Source organism: Ciconia boyciana, chromosome 18 (assembly GCF_034638445.1).
Source record: "Ciconia boyciana chromosome 18, ASM3463844v1, whole genome shotgun sequence".
NCBI classification, from domain to species: Eukaryota; Metazoa; Chordata; class Aves; order Ciconiiformes; family Ciconiidae; genus Ciconia; species Ciconia boyciana.
In genome coordinates this window covers 12,241,395-12,258,557 of record NC_132951.1, presented here as the reverse complement: position 1 = coordinate 12,258,557, position 17,163 = coordinate 12,241,395, and the positions used below count along the sequence as shown (strand labels likewise).

At 58.9% G+C, this 17,163-nt stretch overlaps 2 protein-coding genes across 17 annotated transcripts; one reads left to right on the top strand and one right to left on the bottom strand.

The window, feature by feature from the left end:
- Positions 1 to 268: 268 nt before the first annotated feature.
- TMEM203 (transmembrane protein 203) lies at positions 269 to 1,162 on the bottom strand. The gene has a single exon (XM_072883059.1). It carries the CDS (start codon positions 1,024 to 1,026, stop codon positions 616 to 618), a length of 411 nt encoding a protein of 136 aa, XP_072739160.1. The 5' UTR covers positions 1,027 to 1,162; the 3' UTR covers positions 269 to 615.
- Positions 1,163 to 1,209: 47 nt separating this feature from the next.
- On the top strand, positions 1,210 to 16,389 carry NDOR1 (NADPH dependent diflavin oxidoreductase 1). Of its 16 annotated transcripts, none has more exons than XM_072883046.1 (17): positions 1,215 to 1,233; positions 1,627 to 1,723; positions 2,297 to 2,431; positions 2,896 to 2,973; positions 3,398 to 3,495; positions 4,316 to 4,414; positions 5,104 to 5,205; positions 5,729 to 5,935; positions 6,288 to 6,409; positions 6,875 to 7,095; positions 7,467 to 7,574; positions 8,321 to 8,435; positions 9,417 to 9,563; positions 9,916 to 10,121; positions 10,201 to 10,347; positions 13,032 to 13,126; positions 16,182 to 16,389. In XM_072883046.1, exons 3-17 carry the CDS (start codon positions 2,297 to 2,299, stop codon positions 16,324 to 16,326), a joined length of 2,025 nt encoding a protein of 674 aa, XP_072739147.1. In that variant the 5' UTR covers positions 1,215 to 1,233; positions 1,627 to 1,723; the 3' UTR covers positions 16,327 to 16,389. The 16 variants fall into 16 exon arrangements, 13 of the variants coding, with proteins under 13 accessions (XP_072739149.1, XP_072739147.1, XP_072739151.1 ...); XM_072883045.1 differs by lacking the exon at positions 1,215 to 1,233 and adding an exon at positions 1,324 to 1,465; XM_072883048.1 differs by lacking the exon at positions 1,627 to 1,723 and having other exon boundaries at positions 1,210 to 1,233.
- The last annotated feature ends 774 nt before the right edge of the window (positions 16,390 to 17,163 follow it).

The window sequence follows — 17,163 nt, the reverse complement described above, 5'->3', positions numbered from 1 at the left end:
CGATGAAGGCACAAAGTGCTCAGGGAAGTGAGAGAACAGATGGAAATAAATTAGCTTTGCTGCTGAAGCCAGTGCATCGTTACAAGCGTGGCCTCGGACAGGGCAGGGCAGGCGAGGCAGCAGCTGCAGTGCTTCTGGCTGGCCACGGTCTGGGGTGTACGAGGATATCTACAGCAACCAGCCAACCTCTAGGTAATTCCCGTTCTCCAGGCAGCAGTTTTAAGTACAAATGTTTTCTAGGGAAAAAGAATGTTATAAATAAAACTAATCCTTCCATGCATTTTTATTTTAAAATAAAACAACTGGCATATCAAACAGTGCTTGCAGGGCAGGATACCTTAAGACCAACACCACGAGCTGAGTGAACTGAAATAAGGATGTGGCACAAAAGGATCTTTTGAAGACACATGATGCTATACAACACAGCAGCGTGCTTAATTGCAGACCCTTGCTCACATAGCGCCAGCCCTGCGTAACCTGCCACCTACCGCTCTGTACAGACATAAAGATGGGGAACAGCCCAATGACCGTCGCTACGAGTCCAGGGCTCCCCGGTGAGCCAGGCACGTCCCCGGCCGGGGTGAGGGCAGCGATCCGGAGCCCGCTCCCTCGCCGTCAGTTCACCCGGCAGGCTCGGATCATGAGCAGCTGGAGGAGGATGAAGACGGGCGACATGATGAGCCCGTACCAGAGCTCCCGGGTGTGCTCCACCAGCTTCTGGCACAGCAGCATCTCGAAGACAAACTTGAGGCTGAGGATGGTGAGGATCCAGAAGAGCCGCAGCACGGCCAGGCGCTTCTCACCGTCCTGGAAGAGCCGCACTGAGACGATGGTGGTGAAGTAGGTGCTGAGGCCGTCGGCGGCGAAGAAGGGGACGAAGACGACCCACCAGGAGAGCCCCGAGGCCTCGCCGTCCACCTTCAGGACGAGGAGCACCGAGAAGGCCAGCAGCGCCAGGCCGTGCAGGAAGATCTCGAAGGTGGCGAAGCCCAACCACTGCACCAGCTCCCGCAGGGCGAACAGCATCGTCCCGACGACCGCGGGGACATGGGCGCTGCCCGGGGGCTGCCGGGGGGGAGAGGGGGGGAAACGACACCCCCGACCCCGCCGCCTCAGCCGCCGCGTCCCGCCAGGCCTCGGCAGGCCCTCCCGGCGGCGCAGCCTGATGACGTTCGCAGGGAGGCGTCGCCAGCTGGCGACGTAAGCGGAAGCGGCGGGTGGGGACGGTGCACGGTGAGGGCACGGTGGGTCTTGCGGCGGGGCCGGAGCCGGGGGCCGGGGGCTCGGGGCCGGGGCTAAGCCCCGGCCCCGAGCCCCCCCCCGGCCCCCGGCTCCGGCCCCCCTTGGCTCCCGCTTGCAAAGGGCGGGTGCACGCAGAGGGGCCCCCCGCCGGGCTGGGGGGAGCCCGCCTCTCCTCCGGGGGCTGTGAGGGAAGCGAGGCCTTGCACAGAGCCCGACGGGCCTGGTGCGTGTCCCAGCGTGCTCCCACTGGGAAAAACACCTTTTTCCTCAGGGCGAGGGGGAAATCCCCTGATGCTGCAGCCCCTCTCCGCAGGAATTGGTGCATAAGGAGGCCGGTAATGTTCCCTCCTTAGGATTTTTTTAGTTATTCTGGATTCTTTTTAGTTATTCTGGAAGCAGCGCATGACTGCCCACAGGGACACCGGCAGTTTGCAGCTTGGGCATCCGTCTGGGTTGGATTCCGTGCGGGCTGCGATTGCTGGTAATACACAGGGCTCATGCCGCTTGAGAGAGCATGGCGGAGAGCAGTGTGTGTCTGGTCACCCTTTTCTCTGTCACTGAGCTTCCAGGCTCTTCCCCCAGCCCCCTCAGGTGGGGATTTGCAGGGCGGGCAGGTATGTTAAAACTAGAAATGGGGAACAGCAGATCCCAGGGGTGCACTGAGCCTGCGGTGATGAGGACAGTTAAAATGAGCCTTAGACCCCCAAGCCAGCCCCCTCCCTCTGTGCTGGCAGCGGGGACGAGGAGCACAGTAGTGTTGCTGTTGCTCCCACGGACCAGGACGCTGCAGCGAAGGGGGTCACTCAGCAGAGCGCAGGGGTGGAAAGAGAGCCCGGGAGCCTTGAATCCCGCTGCTGTCTCGGAACTATTCAGCCATCCCTATGCTAGCTGTTTGCAGTGTCAACCCCACGAATGTCACTGAAGCCACAGACACCGGCACTCCTTTGAAGCCTGGGTGTGTGTCGGTGTGACGCCCAGCCCAGAGCAGGTCCGGCTCTGCCTCCCCTCATCTCCCTTCACCTCCTGGTGATTTCTCTGATTTTGTCTCTTGCAGATGGTGGAACGGAAACTCCTTGTTCTTTTTGGCAGCCAAACTGGAACGGCTCAAGACACAGCTGAAAGAATTGGCAGAGAAGCCAAGCGACGGCACTTCCAGTGCAGAGTGGAGGCACTGGACAGCTATGACGTGGTGAGTGGTGACGCGGAGGGGTGCTCCAGGCACTTCTGGTCTTGCTCCATCTCCGCCAACCCCATTTCTGGCATGCGGGCATCCTCCACCCTTGCTGTGACCTGCTGTATTTTACCAGATGCTGGCTCTGTACCCTTCCTGAGGGCAGCTTGTGCTTAACTCAGCTGAAAACATGTGAAAGCTGTGCAATGACTCTTGGGGTAGAGTTTGTGTTAGATGACAGACGCTCAGCCACACCCTGTAAGGCGAGGAGCACCAAGGAGCCGATGCTGCAGGCAGCGTGTGGGCAGCAGATGCTGCTGCAGTGCCTGTAGAGGAGGTCCTGCCATGTGGGGCTGTGGATTTTATTCCAAGTGTGGTCTGTCCGTGGACTCAATGTGATGTGAGCAGCCATGTCAGGACAGCCGGGACACGTGTTTGTAGGCTGCTGACCTGAATGTGCCTTTCCATGTTTGTGCCCACAGGCCAACCTCATCAATGAGCTGTTGGTGGTATTTGTGTGTGCAACCACCGGCCAGGGTGACCCACCTGACAACATGAAGGTAGGACGTGCTCCTGTCCATGTTGCTTTTCTATTCCTGGTCCAGTGACTGGATTTCTCTCTTGGAGCTTGAGAAATGGTTATTTTTGGATGGGGGAGCTTTGGAGCAGCACCAATCACATTGTGTTACTGATGGGACACAGGCAGGGAGCTGGTGAGGTTTCTGCAGCTTAACAGCTGAGAGGGGCCCCGCCATCGCAAGAGCCACGGGTTTGTGGAGGGCTCACAGAGCGTTGCCCTCCTCGCACGTAGCAGAGGTGGCTACTTTCAGGGGTCACCTCTGCAGAAGGCCGTGCTCCCCACTCTGTTGAGACTCTGCAGAGGGTAGGAGGGACCTGGTGGGTGGGCGAGCGGGGAGCTAGGGACAGGCAGGCAGGGAAGGCTTCCTTGGGAGGAGCGTGACTCCCCGGCCGTGTCCTTCGTAGATGTTCTGGCGGTTTCTGTTCCGGAAGAACCTGCCGCCCGGTTCCCTCTGCCAGCTGGACTACGCCGTGCTGGGCCTTGGCGACTCCTCCTATCCCAAGTAAGCAGCTCTGCGGCTCCTTGCCTGCCCGTGACAGCTGCTCCGTGCAGCTCTGGCTGCAGGCGAGACCAGAGTGGCTGGAGAATGAAGGGGCAAGGGGAGACAAAGCCTGACTCTAGAGCAGCAGCTCAGACAAAATGTAATTCCCACCAGCTTTAAAAATCCTTGCCCTACCAGCCCGTGTCCCTCCTAACCCCCAGGAACTGGGCTTCTGCCCATTTCTTTCCTCCTGGCCTCTTCAAGCAGATGCTTTGCTGCAGTATGTCAGACATTTTTCAGTCAGTTATTACAGCCATGCAGTTCTCTGTCTGAATTGCAGTAAAGCCTGGGCCACAGCAATTTCAGTGGTCCAAGCCAACAGGAGACAGCAAACATAGAGTTTTAGGTGGCAGCCAGCCCCGTTGGTCCCAGTTCTCTCCCAAAAGATTGTTCCCGTGTGCCTGAAAGATCTGTAGTGGGAGGGATGGGAGCGTGCCTGAGCTGCATGGGGCAGTGAGGGGCTAGAGGGAAGGAAGTGTTTCTCTGCCTGGGGCACAAGCTGCCCTGAAGGGAAGCTTGACCTCCCCGAGTCCCTTCTGGGAAGCTGGACACAGCCTGTGTGGCCCAGCAAGTGGCAGCCAGCCGCTTCTCCAGGCTGCCCCAGGATGGAGGCGTGGGCTGGGCAGGGCGCTGGGCCAGATCGTGTGTGCTAGCTCTGGTCGAACCTGTCTCTGTGCTGCTCTGGCGTAGCCCTGGCAGCGTGTGCTGGCTCATGTAGCCAGCACCTGCTGTCCTGCTGGAGGAGCCCTGCCCTCTGCAGCTGCGGTTATTCTCTGCTCAGGTTTAATTTTGTTGCGAAGAAGCTGCACAAACGGGTGCTACAGCTTGGGGGCAACCCTCTGCTGCCAGTGGCGTTGGGAGATGACCAGCATGACTTGGGGTAAGAGCTGAGTGTGGAGGGGTGGCAGGAGGGGGAACCCTGCGGTGCACTACAGTTTTGTCCTCGGACTGACGCAGGGCTGTGTATGCTTTACCCCAGCCTTGGGGACAGCAGTGTGCTGCTCCCACTCTGGGTCTGCTTGTGTGCCTCAGACACGGCCAGCAGCCTCCTGCTGCTCTCTGTGATCGTGCTGGTCGCTGCTCAGAACCCTCCTGTGCCGGCACCTGGGTCACTTGCTTCTCCAGGGTGTCCCATGTCCCCCAGCATGTGCCACGGTCTCCTGGCTCTGCCTCAGTCCTGTTCAGACCAGGGGATGGCTGTGTCACACAGCTGTGTACCTGCAGGCATTACAGCAGCCTGAGCTGTGCTGCTCTTCTCCTTGCATGGGGCAGAGGCTGTGTGTGGCTCGGGGGGTCGATGACTGCCACCGGTTGTGCTCGGGCGGTTGGTGGTTCTGTTCAGACATCAGTGGTTGGGCCCCAGAGGGCGAGTGAGTGCTTAGAGTGGCTGAGACATGTTTCCAGACCTGAAGCTGGAAGGGAACGGCATAGAGCGGCTGTCTGTGCAGCGAAAGAGGAGCAGAGGTGGTTTCCCAGGGGAAGCTCAGCATTGTCTGGGTGCCAGGGTAGCAGCGCTTGAGCCTGGAGGAATGATGCTGCTCTGCTGCAGCCTGAATTTCCTGCTTGCAGGCCAGATGCAGTGGTCGATCCATGGCTCCTGGCCTTATGGGACAAGATCCTCACCTTGTATCCTCTCCCTTCTGGCCTTGAGATCATCAGTCCAGATGTATGGTGAGTGCAGAGGGTAGGCAGGGACTGCTGGAGCTGGCTGGTGTGAAATGCCATGCTTCCGTGGCTGTTTTCCAGGTGGAGATATGCCCTGCTTTGATCAGGAAGCATCTCCACACAGCTTCTGGTGTCCCAGGTATCCCTTGGACTTTGGCCACGGGTGGCCCATCTCTCTCTGGAGAGAGAGAGACACACACACGCTCTTGTCCCATGGGTGTGTGTGTCAGCTGTCCCGGCAGGGCTCTGCCCATCTTGCTGTCCTGATGTGCCTCTGCCCCTGGCAGACCAGCCGGGCGTGTGTGCCCAGCCAGCCTCCTGCTGCCTGCCCTGGAGTCTTTGGGATCTCCTCCTCCTGGCAGTCTGCATTGCGTTCCCTTACCACAGGCCAACTCCAGGGGACAGGGACGATGGGTGGTGGATACAGTGGGAGACTTCAGGCCTCTCCCTGCCTCCAGCCTCTAGCACTACATCAGCAGAGGAGCTGTGGCATGGAGGTAACCGTGCTGTATTGTTCTCCTCGCCACAGCCTGCCCCCAAAATACACCCTGCACTACCTGGCTGAGGACTCCCCGCACCCCGATGGTGGCCTGCTCCAGCCGACAGCACCCAGGGCTGTTCCCTCCGAGCTGCATCCCTTCGCTGCCCAGCTGGTGTCTAATCAGCGGGTCACGGCAGAATCCCATTTCCAGGATGTCCGGCTCATTGAGTTCGATGTCACGGGCTCAGGGATCACGTGAGCATTTTCCTGACTCCCCCAAGCTTTCCTGTGCAGGATCGGGTGTCCTGTAGCCTGCCTTCCTCTTCCACTCCCCTTCTTCAGTAATACCTGAGGCTGCAGCCTTGTGGATGTGGTTCCTGCTGTGCTGTCCCCCTCCAAGACAAAGTTAGGGGTGTTATGGCAGTGTGGGTCCTGCCCATGGACCAGCTGTCTTTGCCTTGTCAGGTTAGGGCGCATAACGTCAGTGACACTGGAAATTTGGCTGAGTTGTGGCCTCTCCCCTGGTGCGGGTGCTGGTCGGGCTGGCGGTGCTGTGCCCGTGGGCCTGCCTTGTGGCTGCTCTCGGCAGGTCCCACTGCATCCACAGGTTCAGCGCGGGAGACGTAGTGATGATCCAGCCCCAGAACTGCCCCGAAGACGTGGAGCAGTTCTGCCAGCTCCTGCGCCTGGATCCAGACAGACGCTTTGTGCTGAAGCCCACAGAGCCTGGTAGGTCCTGCCCGCTGCTCCTTTCCCTCCCTGCTGGGACAGGGCAACCTCCTGAGCTCTGGCCCAGCCTGGAGCTCTCCTTTTCCTTTGCTTTAAACCCAATTAATAGGGAGTTGGGAGTGGCTGATGGATATAGGACCTCTGCCTGTCTCACAGCACAGGGGCTCTCCTTCCCTCCCAGCGCTCTGTGCGTGTGGATCCCAGGTTAGGGCCAGTGTGACTCCTGGGAGGGACCCAGCAGTGTCCAGGCTGCCACCCATGCCTGTGTCTTTGCAGCCCCCAGCCCAGAGCGTGGAGGATCCTGCAGCCTCCCCAGCCCAAGACCTCAGTTGGTTTGCTCACACTGCTGCTCCATCGCAGGGAGTGCCAGAGCTGTGGGCAGCAGGCAGGGGCAGCAGGCAGGCGGTGCTCGGGTGTCCTGCCCTGCTGCTGGCACTGAGCTCTCCCCGCTGCCTTGCCCTCCAGGTACATCCCTCCCTGCCCTGTTGCCACAGCCCTGCAGCATCCGGCACCTGGTCACCCACTACCTGGACATTTCCTGCGTGCCGCGGCGCTCCTTCTTTGAGCTCTTGTCCTACTTCTCTACAAACGAGCTGGAGCGGGAGAAGCTGCAGGAGTTCAGCTCTGCACAGGGCCAGGAAGAGCTGTACAGTTACTGCAACCGGCCCCGCAGGACCACTCTTGAGGTAGGGCTGGGGGAGCATGGCAAACCCACTCCCTGAGGGCTGTGCCATGCCATAATGCACCCAGGCAGATGATCAGCCATAATTTCTTGGCTGGGGAATCTACTTCACCGACTTTCTGAAGCATCCTGGGATTTCCACTGGTGGTTAAGACCTGCTCCAAATCCTTCTGGACTCTGTGGTGGGCCCTGTGCTGCAGCCTGGGGGTGAGGGGAAGGCAGTGGGGCAGGGCGGTTGGTGCTCAGAGGTACCCGGCGTGGTGCCTTCGGCCAAGGGCAGCGTGGCACAGCAGTGTGGACAGCCTCTGATGCCCTGAGGAGCAGGCAGGCTACCTTCTAGGGTGTACCAGGTCTCACCCCGCCTTGGCTTTGCAGGCCCTCTGGGATTTCCCTCACACTACATGTGCTATTCCACCCGAATACCTGCTGGACCTCATCCCTCGCATCAGACCCCGCGCCTTCTCCATCGCCTCCTCCATGCTGGTAAGAGCTCAGCCCTTTTCGGCCTCGTGTCAGGCTCTGAGCTGAGGGTCTGACAGGGTCAGGGCTTGACCGTTGGTGCCATGCACACTGCGGAAGTTCAGGCTGTATTCCCGGACCTTCTGAGCACCCACATCCCACCCGAACCCCGCTCCACTGTGAGCCTGCGTCAGCCTGACACGCTGGATATAAACCCCAGGGCTGTGCCAGCCTCTGGATTACGGTGCTTGTCCTCCTGCAGCCCTGCAAGTGCCAGGGCTGGCCCAGTGCACTGCAGAGGTCTGGTGTCCTTGTCATGGGGAGCAGTGGGAGGTGGTGCCACGGAGGCCGAGAGCTTCCCCGGGTGGTGTGGCCATGGGAAGGGGGAGTGCTGCTCCCTGCTGCTGCCGGGAGGTGGCAGTGGGAGTGGGACCTGTCCCGGTTGACTTGGCAGATGTCAGCCCAAGCACGGGTGGCATTTGCCCTCCGTGGGGGCCTCTTGGGTTGGACAGTCTCTGTTGCCGTTACCAGCTGTGCAGAGCATTCCTGCAGCAGTGCTTCTCTGGGAAAACCCCCTTCTCCAGTGGAAAGGTTTTGGGCAAGGGTGCGCTCCATTCTGTGTCTGAGTGGCCATTTCAGGCTAGGACGAGTGTTCCAGGTGCCCTGGCAGGAGCTGGGCACAGGCTCTGTCCCTGGAGGAGGCACTGGGCTCTTCCTGCAGAGCCGTGCTGGGTGTCTTCTTGTTTCTCATGGCTCCTGTCTGGACACAGGCTCACCCTGACCGCATCCAGATCCTCGTGGCAGTAGTGCGGTACAAGACACGGCTCAGCAAACCCCGCCGTGGTCTCTGCTCTACCTGGTTGGCTTCTCTCAACCCAGAGCAAGGTAACATTGCTTGGATTCTGTGAGGACCCTGTGTGCTTGCCACAGCACACAGCGCTGATCCCACAGGACTGTGGTGGAGCTGTGTGCGTGCTGGCCACGTGCTGGAACTGCCGGGACCCTGGGTGGAGCACCACCACGGGGAGCTGGAGCACACTGGCTTGGCTGGACAGGCTGAACTCACAGTAGCTGTCCTTACTTGCTGCTCCCATCCTCTTCAGAGCATGGCATGCTCCTCCAGCTTGCCCTGAGCACCCTGAGCTCCTGGTTTTCTCCCAGCTGGCTCGGCCCTCCTGCTCCCAGCACCAGTGTGCCCTGCTGTCCCACAGTGGGCTGCTCCTGGCATCCTGGAGCTGGTAGTGCTCTGACTGCTGGACACCTCCAGCCCCATAGCACCAGCTCTGGGATGAATGGTCCTTCCTTTGAGCACATCCATCCTGTCCTGTGAAGCCTGTGTGTGCTGCTCATCTGCTCTAACCACAGAACCCCTCTAGCTGGGTCCCCAGGCAAATGTGACAAGCTTACAAGGAATTGCTCTGTATGACTCCAGGGCAAGATTGGGTCTTCTCTGAGTACCTAGATAGGGATCTTCACCCCTCCTCTGGCTCCCAGAGGAGGCAAGTTTGGCCCTTCCTTACTCAACAGCCAGGTTGAGATCTCTGCTCGCCTCCACTGCTGTCTTCCCTGGCACCAGCTGTGTGAGGAGAAGGCTGTCCCACAGCCCATGTGCTGTGGGGCTCTTGGCTTGCTCTGGGGTTCACTCAGTTGCTTGCAGAGACAGTGCTGAGACAGCTGAAGCGCTTTTCATACACACATAGTGTGCCCCTGGCACCAGGGGTGCCTTGGTGCCGGGGTGGTGGTAAGCCAGGTGCCGTCCGTATCTTTGGAGCATCCTGGAAGAGCTGGATGCCCAGCTCACCCTCCGCAGGGTGTCACAGGTGCAGTGGTGGTGGGGTGATGCTAGTTGGTCTGTTTGTTTTGCAGGTGATGTCCGGGTGCCTCTTTGGGTGAAGAAAGGAGGAATGAAGTTCCCAGCTGACCCAGACACCCCTGTGATCATGATTGGCCCTGGCACAGGGGTGGCACCTTTCCGGGCAGCGATACAGGAGCGGGTGGCACAAGGACGTAGAGGTGAGGGATGGTCCTGGGAGGGACTCAGGATACCCCTTGCTGCAGGCAGGTCTGTGTTCAGCATATGGGAAGGAGGGACTGGGGGCTCCTGAGGGTTTGGACAGGCCCAGGCTTTGCTGTGTTTGGGTGGGAGCAAGCTGGGCTCTGGGGCAGGTGAGGACCAGAGCCTGGTGTGTGCAGCCTGTGTTGTTATTCACAGGTTGTGCTGCAAGGCTGCTCCTTGGGTCGGGGCAGGGCTCTGCAGAGGCTCTTTCTTGGCTCTGTGTGAGTGGAGATGGTTTGTTGAATTCATCTTGTGCTGCACAAGGAGTCATGCCTCTGCCCTTGTCCCATCCCCATTCCCCTGGCTCAGCGGTGGGTCTCAGCAGGAAGCTGAGGCTGGTGGAGGGGCACGGGCAGCTCTGGAAGGCTCTTCTTGTTCTACATGCCCGTAGCCTCCTGCTTTTCCAGCACACAGGGGCCTCTGGTTGCCACAAGCCACCTGACTTAATGGTCACATGGTTCCTGAGTCCTCCTGGCTCTTCCAGGCCAGGGCTGTCAGCCAGGCCTGGCAAAGAGGTGAGAGCCTTGGGGCTCTGCTGCAGGTCCCATGGGCACCAATGGTCCCCAGCATTCACAGGGCATTTGGTCCACCCAGCGTGGCCCTTCTGGTCTGCTCTCTGCAGGGAACTGCTTGTTCTTCGGCTGCCGCCAGAAATCCAAGGACTTCTACTGCCAGGCAGAGTGGGAAGAGCTGGTGACGAAGGGCTTCCTGACGCTCTTCACTGCCTTCTCTAGGGACCAGGTTAGTTCCCAGAGGAGGAAGGTGGATACAGAAGCATCTCAGGCAGCACTGATGGGAGCCTGCCAGTGTTTCCGGCCCCTGTACCTTGCTTGCATGGCCTGTGAAGGGCCTGGTGGGGTGGCACAGTGGTCACCTCGCTCCCCTGCACCACCTGGGTGCTGGCCGAGATCCTCACCAGCAGTGCAGTGCTGCTGCCCAGCAGGGACACGTCTGGCTGAGTTGAGCTAGAAAGGTTGCTGGGACAGGGCTGGTGAGCGCTGGAGCAGATAAGGCCTTAGCCAGCTTTGTTTGGCTGGACCACGTGAGTGATAAAAGGCTCCCAAGCCTCTTGTGGGGGTCACCAGGCAATAACCTTTCTTGGTTGAGTACCACCCTCCCCACCATGTCCCTCTGATTGCTGGCTGAAACTGTGGAGCTTGGCTTCCTGCCCCAGCTCGTGGTGCCTCCGTGCCAGGTCTCCCCAAGCCTCAGCCGTGCAGGAGAAAGCTCCCCGGAGGTAGGAGCACTCCCACAACTCAGCCCCTCACTTTGCTCCTTTATTTCCCAGGCAATGTCTTTGCTGGGCAGCTCTCAGCCCCTCTCTGGGCTGCAGGGCTTTTTACGGTGCTGGAGAGGCTCCGTGAGCTGGGACTCTGTTTCACTGCCTTGCCCTGTCCCTTGATGGCACTGAAAGCTCAGCCTGCCTTTGAAACAGAGAGATCTGATAAAGAGGGTCGGTGAGAATGGGTATTTCTAGGTGGCTCAGCTGCACCAGTCCTTTTCTCCTGGCTGTGTGCATGCATTGATATGAAGCCAGCATCTTTTATCCAGTCATTTGTAAGGCATGAGTTGAATGCCTCTGTGAAGGCTTTCCAAGTCTTTGATGAACAGGAGCTGCACTGCAGAGGTTTACTGGATGACCAGTCTGCCTTTTTTCTGATGGCTCACACAGTGAAGGGGGGACCTGCTGCTCCCCAAATCTGGAGAGCAGCCCCAGAGCCTCCTCCTTCCCTCGCAGACTCTGGAGGGATGGGACTCGCATTGGAGTGTGCCTCCCCACCTCCGTTCTCTGCCTGCTCTGTGGGGCAAAGCAGTTTGTCATGAGGGTCTTCTGCCACCGAGTCCTTGCAGTGCCGCACAGGGAGGCAAGTGGGAGCGCAGCCAGTAGGATGTGCCGCATTGGGCCATTGTACCTGTTGCTCTAGGAGATACCACAGCCGTTAACTCATCAGAAAGTTTGTTTTCAAAGAGCCAGCAGGAGCTGAGATGCTCCACAGCTGATCAGGATTTCCCTTTTCTCTCCGTAAGGTCCCCTTTGCAGTGACCTTCTGTCACATCACGTCTGCCCTGCAGTGCAGACTGATTGATCCCAGCCTAATACGGCTGTTGCTAATTCCCAGCAGGATGCCCTGGGGTTTAGCTGAGACGTCGTGACCTGAGTTTGTCACTGGGGTGCTCTGGTTTCTAGGTAGCTCCAGGTCCTTAAATGACCTGCTCAGAGAGCCCCAGCCTCGTCAGCAGAGCCCCTGTCAGCACTTAGCTGGTTAATGTTAATGATGCTGAAGCTGAGCTACTGGCTGGCTGCGTTGGTGCTTGCAACGGGCTTTGTTTACCTCCTGCATCGCTGGCGGCCGGGTCGGAGCAGTGGGACTGTGCCCGGGGGTGACCTGACTCTCCAGTGCAATGCAACCAGTGGAGCTGCGTGGGACCTGCTGACTGCGCTGTGACCAGCTCTTGTGACAGCCGAGGCTGGTTGCTGCTTGGGGTTGTTCCCACGCACACCTCCAGACTTCAGCACGCAGGAAGCCTGAAATGCAGCAAGAGCCTTGTTGCCTTTGGGGCTGGATGGGAGGGAGGAGGACGTGGGGAGGAGGCTTTGCCTGCGGCTCAGCTCACCGCTGTGCGGAGCCCGGCGTGGTGGGACGTGCGGCAGAGGGCCTGGCCTCCATCACAGTGTCACCTTTGTCACGGAGGAGCGGTCTGGGCCGGCAGTGAATTCAGGCACGTTGGCAATGGTGTTCCTCTTGGGCAGAAGCCAGGGCTGTAGGCAGTTGCTTGGATGTGTGAAGTCTTGTGAATTAACCCTTTGGGAGCTCTCCTCGGTTGGGCTGTACTGTGCCAAAAGCCAGTCGTATCCAGTCTCTAAGCACAGCAGAGGGGCAGGGAGTGGGGCCGAGGCTGTCTCTCCAAGCTTCCTGCCCTTCCGAGCTGTTTCAGGCCTCCAGCAGGTGCCAGGGCTGGGACTGGCAGCCAGGGCTGCGGGGAAGGGTCTCTGCCCTGCAGCAGACCTGGGACAGGGGGCCACCGAGCCTCCTCTGCCCATGCTGGGAGAGGAGAGGGCAGGAGGGGAGCCCTCGTGGGGACTCCCCAGCTCATGGCCCTGGCTGTTCACCAGAGCTGGAGCAGGCAGGGGGCATCCAGAGGAATTGGGGGAGATACCTGGGGGCATGTTCCCCACAGAAGCTCCTTCTGCTGCACCCATCTCCCACCAGCCCATCCCAGTGCACTGACATGAGGTGTGGGGATTCCATTCCCTGTGTGAGAGTTGATCTAACTGCTTCTCCCAGTGCCCCCTGCTCTGGGGGGCTGCACTGCCCCGAGCTCTTGCAAACAGCCCCTGAGAACAGTTCCCAGGGGCCGGGCAGGCATGCTGGGGCTGGGGCTGCTGCCAGGGCTGGCGGGCTCAGCGCTGTGTTTCCCTGCAGGAGGAGAAGGTTTATGTTCAGCACCGCATCCAGGAGAACCGAAGGCTGGTGTGGGAGCTGCTGAGCAGCGGGAGCGCTCACGTCTACCTGGCTGGGTGAGTGAGAGGTCTCCGTGCAGGGACTGGGGGAGTGGGACTGCATGTCACTGCTTCTCCACCTCCCTGGATCCCTCGGCTCAGCCTCCAGAGTGAGCACATCCTGCACCCTGGCAGGTCTCTGGGGGCTGCAGTGACCTCTGCAGAGGAACCAGCTTGTTCCTCCTCTCCGTATGTCCTGTTCTGCAAGCCCTGGGCCGAGAGGGCCATTTCTCACCTACCCTGTGCTCCAGTTAGGAGGGGCAGAGCTGGCACCAGAGCTGCAGAGCTCCAGCCAACCCCACATGCCTGTCCCTCCATCTGCCAGCACCTGTGAACGGCATCACCTGCCAGTGGGCTGCCTGGCCTCTGACCCACGGAAAATCCATACATGGGAGAGCCTTGGCCTCTCTTCACACCCCTCTCCTCTAGTGGGTCTCAGTGAAACTGGAGAAAAAGTTTTGTGCGGTTCCTGTGGCCGCTCGGGTGGGCAGGAGGCTTTTAAAGCACAATATAACAGAGCTCCACCCGTGCTGGGGCTCGTGAGCAACAGCTTTTGGGACCTTTGGCACATCCTGGCTGGCTCTTTGCACCCAAAACTTCCTTCCCGGGGTAGGGACAAGCCACGTTGCACCGCAGCCTGCCTCCTTTGACAGCGCAGTAGTTCACCAGGTGGTTACCTTGGGTTGACTGGAAATCTCACAGTTAGCCAGAAAGTGGGGTCTGGCCTTTGGAGGCAGAGCATCTGCAGCTCCGTTCCTGGCTCTGTGGCTGTCTTTCAGGGCAAAGCCCTTAACCTGCCTGCCCTTGACGCTGCCTGTATGGCAGAGAGGAGGCCACTCACCCGCTGCCTGGGGCAAGGGTTGTGAAATGCTTTGGGCTCCTTGAGCTGGCGAGAGGCTGGCAATGGTGTTCGTCGTGCACCCCGTGACCTGGAAAGCACTGTGCAAACCTGTGCCTTGCTGTCAACATGAGCAGCAATTGCAGGAGGCTCTTTCCTGCCTGTCCTGCATGAGAGCAGGAACTTCCCCAGTGCCTTGCAGGGCCAGACTGGCCTTCCTGCATTCCTGGAGAAGGAGATTTTTGTTTACTGCCCAGGAAGTGGAGGCCAGGCCACCTACTGCCCTGTCGTTCACTGCTGCTGCATGGTCTGGCATGCCTCGCTGCATCGTGGGGCTTCCTGGGGCTCTTACCCCAAATCAGTGATTCCTACCCACAGATCTGGGGTTCGGGTTTGCTTTCCTCCATTAAGTTGCACTTAGGACTTGGGGTTGTGCCTCCAACCACAGCCCCAATGCCAGGACTGTTGGGTCCCCATCTGTGGTGTCCCAATGGCTCTGTCCTCTCCCTCTTCCATCCTCTTTGCTACTTTCTGATGCTGATGGGAGACACCCTGGGGGCTGCCAAAAAAGATTACTCTTCCTCAGCATCTTGGAAAGAGCATGGCTTGCAGGGCTCCCCCCTTTGCAGGATTTTGGAGTGGCCATGAGGATGCTGTTTTGGACATCGGAGTTGCTCTGAGACCCATCTTGCTGGGGTCTTTGTGCCTGGCATGGGGTGGCCCTCAGCCCTGATCAGGCAGGTGGGATCTGAGAGCCTCATCCTCCTGGCACGAGTGGTGACTGTCCTGTTTGCAGCAGGCACTTTCCCACCCTTCCTGCACAGCCCATACCATGTGTAAAGACTCCCAGGCTCACGGTGCTCCTCCTTGGCCTGCAGACATCTGCTGTGAACTGCCAGTGGGGTGCTAGAGAGGAAGGTGCAGGTGGGCTAGCCTGAAAATGGCCTTTTTTCCCCCTAAAAATAGTATTCACAGCTTCAGCCACACTAGGAGAAAGATGGGGAAAGTGAGTCCTGGGCTGTGTGTCCCTGAGCAGCGGCCCTGGGCCATGTAGCATGGTGTGTCTGCCTTCCCGGGCCCTTGCTGGTGGGGCAGTGTCTGGGGAGGTGGGGCTGTGTCTTCTCTCTGATTGTGCCCAGCTTATCTAGCCCAGGGGTGAAAAGGTTGAAAATGTCTCTCTTTTTCTGCAAAAAATAGATACTTGACATGTTTTCCATCACAAGCCCAGCTACATTATCTTGCACTTGCATATCAGTGCCTGACTCAGAAACAATACGACTCTTCCAAAAAAAGAAGACCTCCTTTCTGTGTATTTTGGGATGTTAATCAGCTTCAAACGCAAGTCAGAATTCTGCCTTGTTCTTGGGAAACAGCAAGGACATTGCCAGATACTCGTGCCAATTGGGGCAGCCTGGGAAATTTTTTATTAGATGTTTTTTTGTCGCACAGTCAGTTCATCAAATGAAACTCTCTCCAGGAAAAAGTCTGAATTTCTTATTTCCCATAAGAAATAATTGCGCTTGGAAGTGTTGAATCCTATTTGGGTATTTTCTACACAGGAACTTGTGTTTTCTTCACCATTTTTCTTATTTTGAGGTTTGAAATGTCGCCATCAAAACAATCATTGAAATGTTACAAATGTCACCATCAAAACAATCATTCCAGATTTCTTGAAAGGAGGCAGCGGATGGACTGAAGCGGCTGCTCCTTCGCAGCAGTCGTCTTGCCCAGCTCAAGATCAGACATGTTTTCCATCAAATGTTTCCCCTGAGATGAAAGGACGGTTTCCTGCCCTCCTGCTGATAAATTATGACTTGTGCATATTCCCCACGTCCCTCTAATGAGGGTGATGGGAAATGGAGCAATACGGAGGCCGGGGGTAAGGCTACCGAGCTATGGCGCTCCTTTGCCAGGGACTGGGTACCGAGGCCTCGTCTGCCCGCAAATGCCAGCGCTGAAAAGCCCTGCCTTGATAACGGCGCTGCTCTCTAGGGACTGGTACGACATGCCTCTGGAAGCCTGTCATTTATTCAGTGCCAGGCAGCCTGTGTTGCAGGGTGAGGCAGGTTCCCACTGCCCTGGAGCAGCAGCAGCCCGTGCTGTATGCTGGGAGCGGTGGGTTCGGCTGCAGGGACTGCTGCCCCGCTGCTGGGCTGCCTTGCTGGAGCACGGGGGATGCAGATACACCTTCAGTTTTCCTACTCACCCTCCATCGCACTGCCTACTCTCTTCCAGGAATGCCAAGCAGATGCCAGCGGCGGTGGCTGAAGCCCTGCAGTCGGTGTTGCAGCTGGAAGGTGGCCTGTCACCCTCTGAAGCTGAGGAGCATTTAACAGCCCTGGAACGGTCCCAGCGCTTCCAGTCTGAAACCTGGTCGTAAGCCTGGCTCCCTACCTCCCCCTTCCCTGCAAACTCTGCCTGAATAAAGGAGCCAGCAAAATGATCTGCCTCTGGCATCATCCTTGGGCTGAGATTATCCCAGCCAGGACAGGGGCCTGGCGAAGGGGGTGGATTTACCCAACCAGCCCTTCCCTGATGGCAGCAGGGCCACGGGGGGCAGGGGGAACCCGTCTCCTGGGGGTGTGGGTTTGGCGTGGGTAAAGCCTGGCTCCCCATGCCCACACCCCGCTGGAGCGGAGGTGAGAAGTCTCTGTGGTGGGATGCTGCTGGCTGGCTCCTGCGTGGGACCGAGCTGCCATCCCGTGTGCTCCAGCTCCTGGGGTCTCCGTGTTGGGTGAGCAGCTCCCACGGGCATTGCTAGAGCTGTGGTGTTGGCAGCGGCCGTTGTTTGTGGTAGGACTTAGAGGAAGTGAGCTGTTGCATGGGAGTCTCTCCACCCTGGTATTAGTCAGCAGCAGCAGCACTTGCTGCAGGAGGCTGCCTTGACAGACCTGTTCCCCCTGTCTCCAGTGGCTGAGGCCAGCAGGGATGGGCACAGGAGGAAGCTCCAATCCCTCTGTCTCTGCTGCCGGCTCGTCTTCCTGAGCCTGCTTGATGTCGAGGTCTGAGCTCCCTGAGTGTCAGTTCCCATTGAGTTGTCCCATTCCCGAAGTGCCTGCTCTGCTGGACCCATCCTCCACCCCATCCTGGGAGCCGCTTCCAGCCGGGGCTGGGAGAGCCGGCAGCCTCCAGCCCTTTCCTGGGCAGCCTCGGGGCCGTGCGCCCTCCTGGCCCAGTGGGACCAGTGCCAGCACCTTCCTACCCCAGTTCAGCGAAC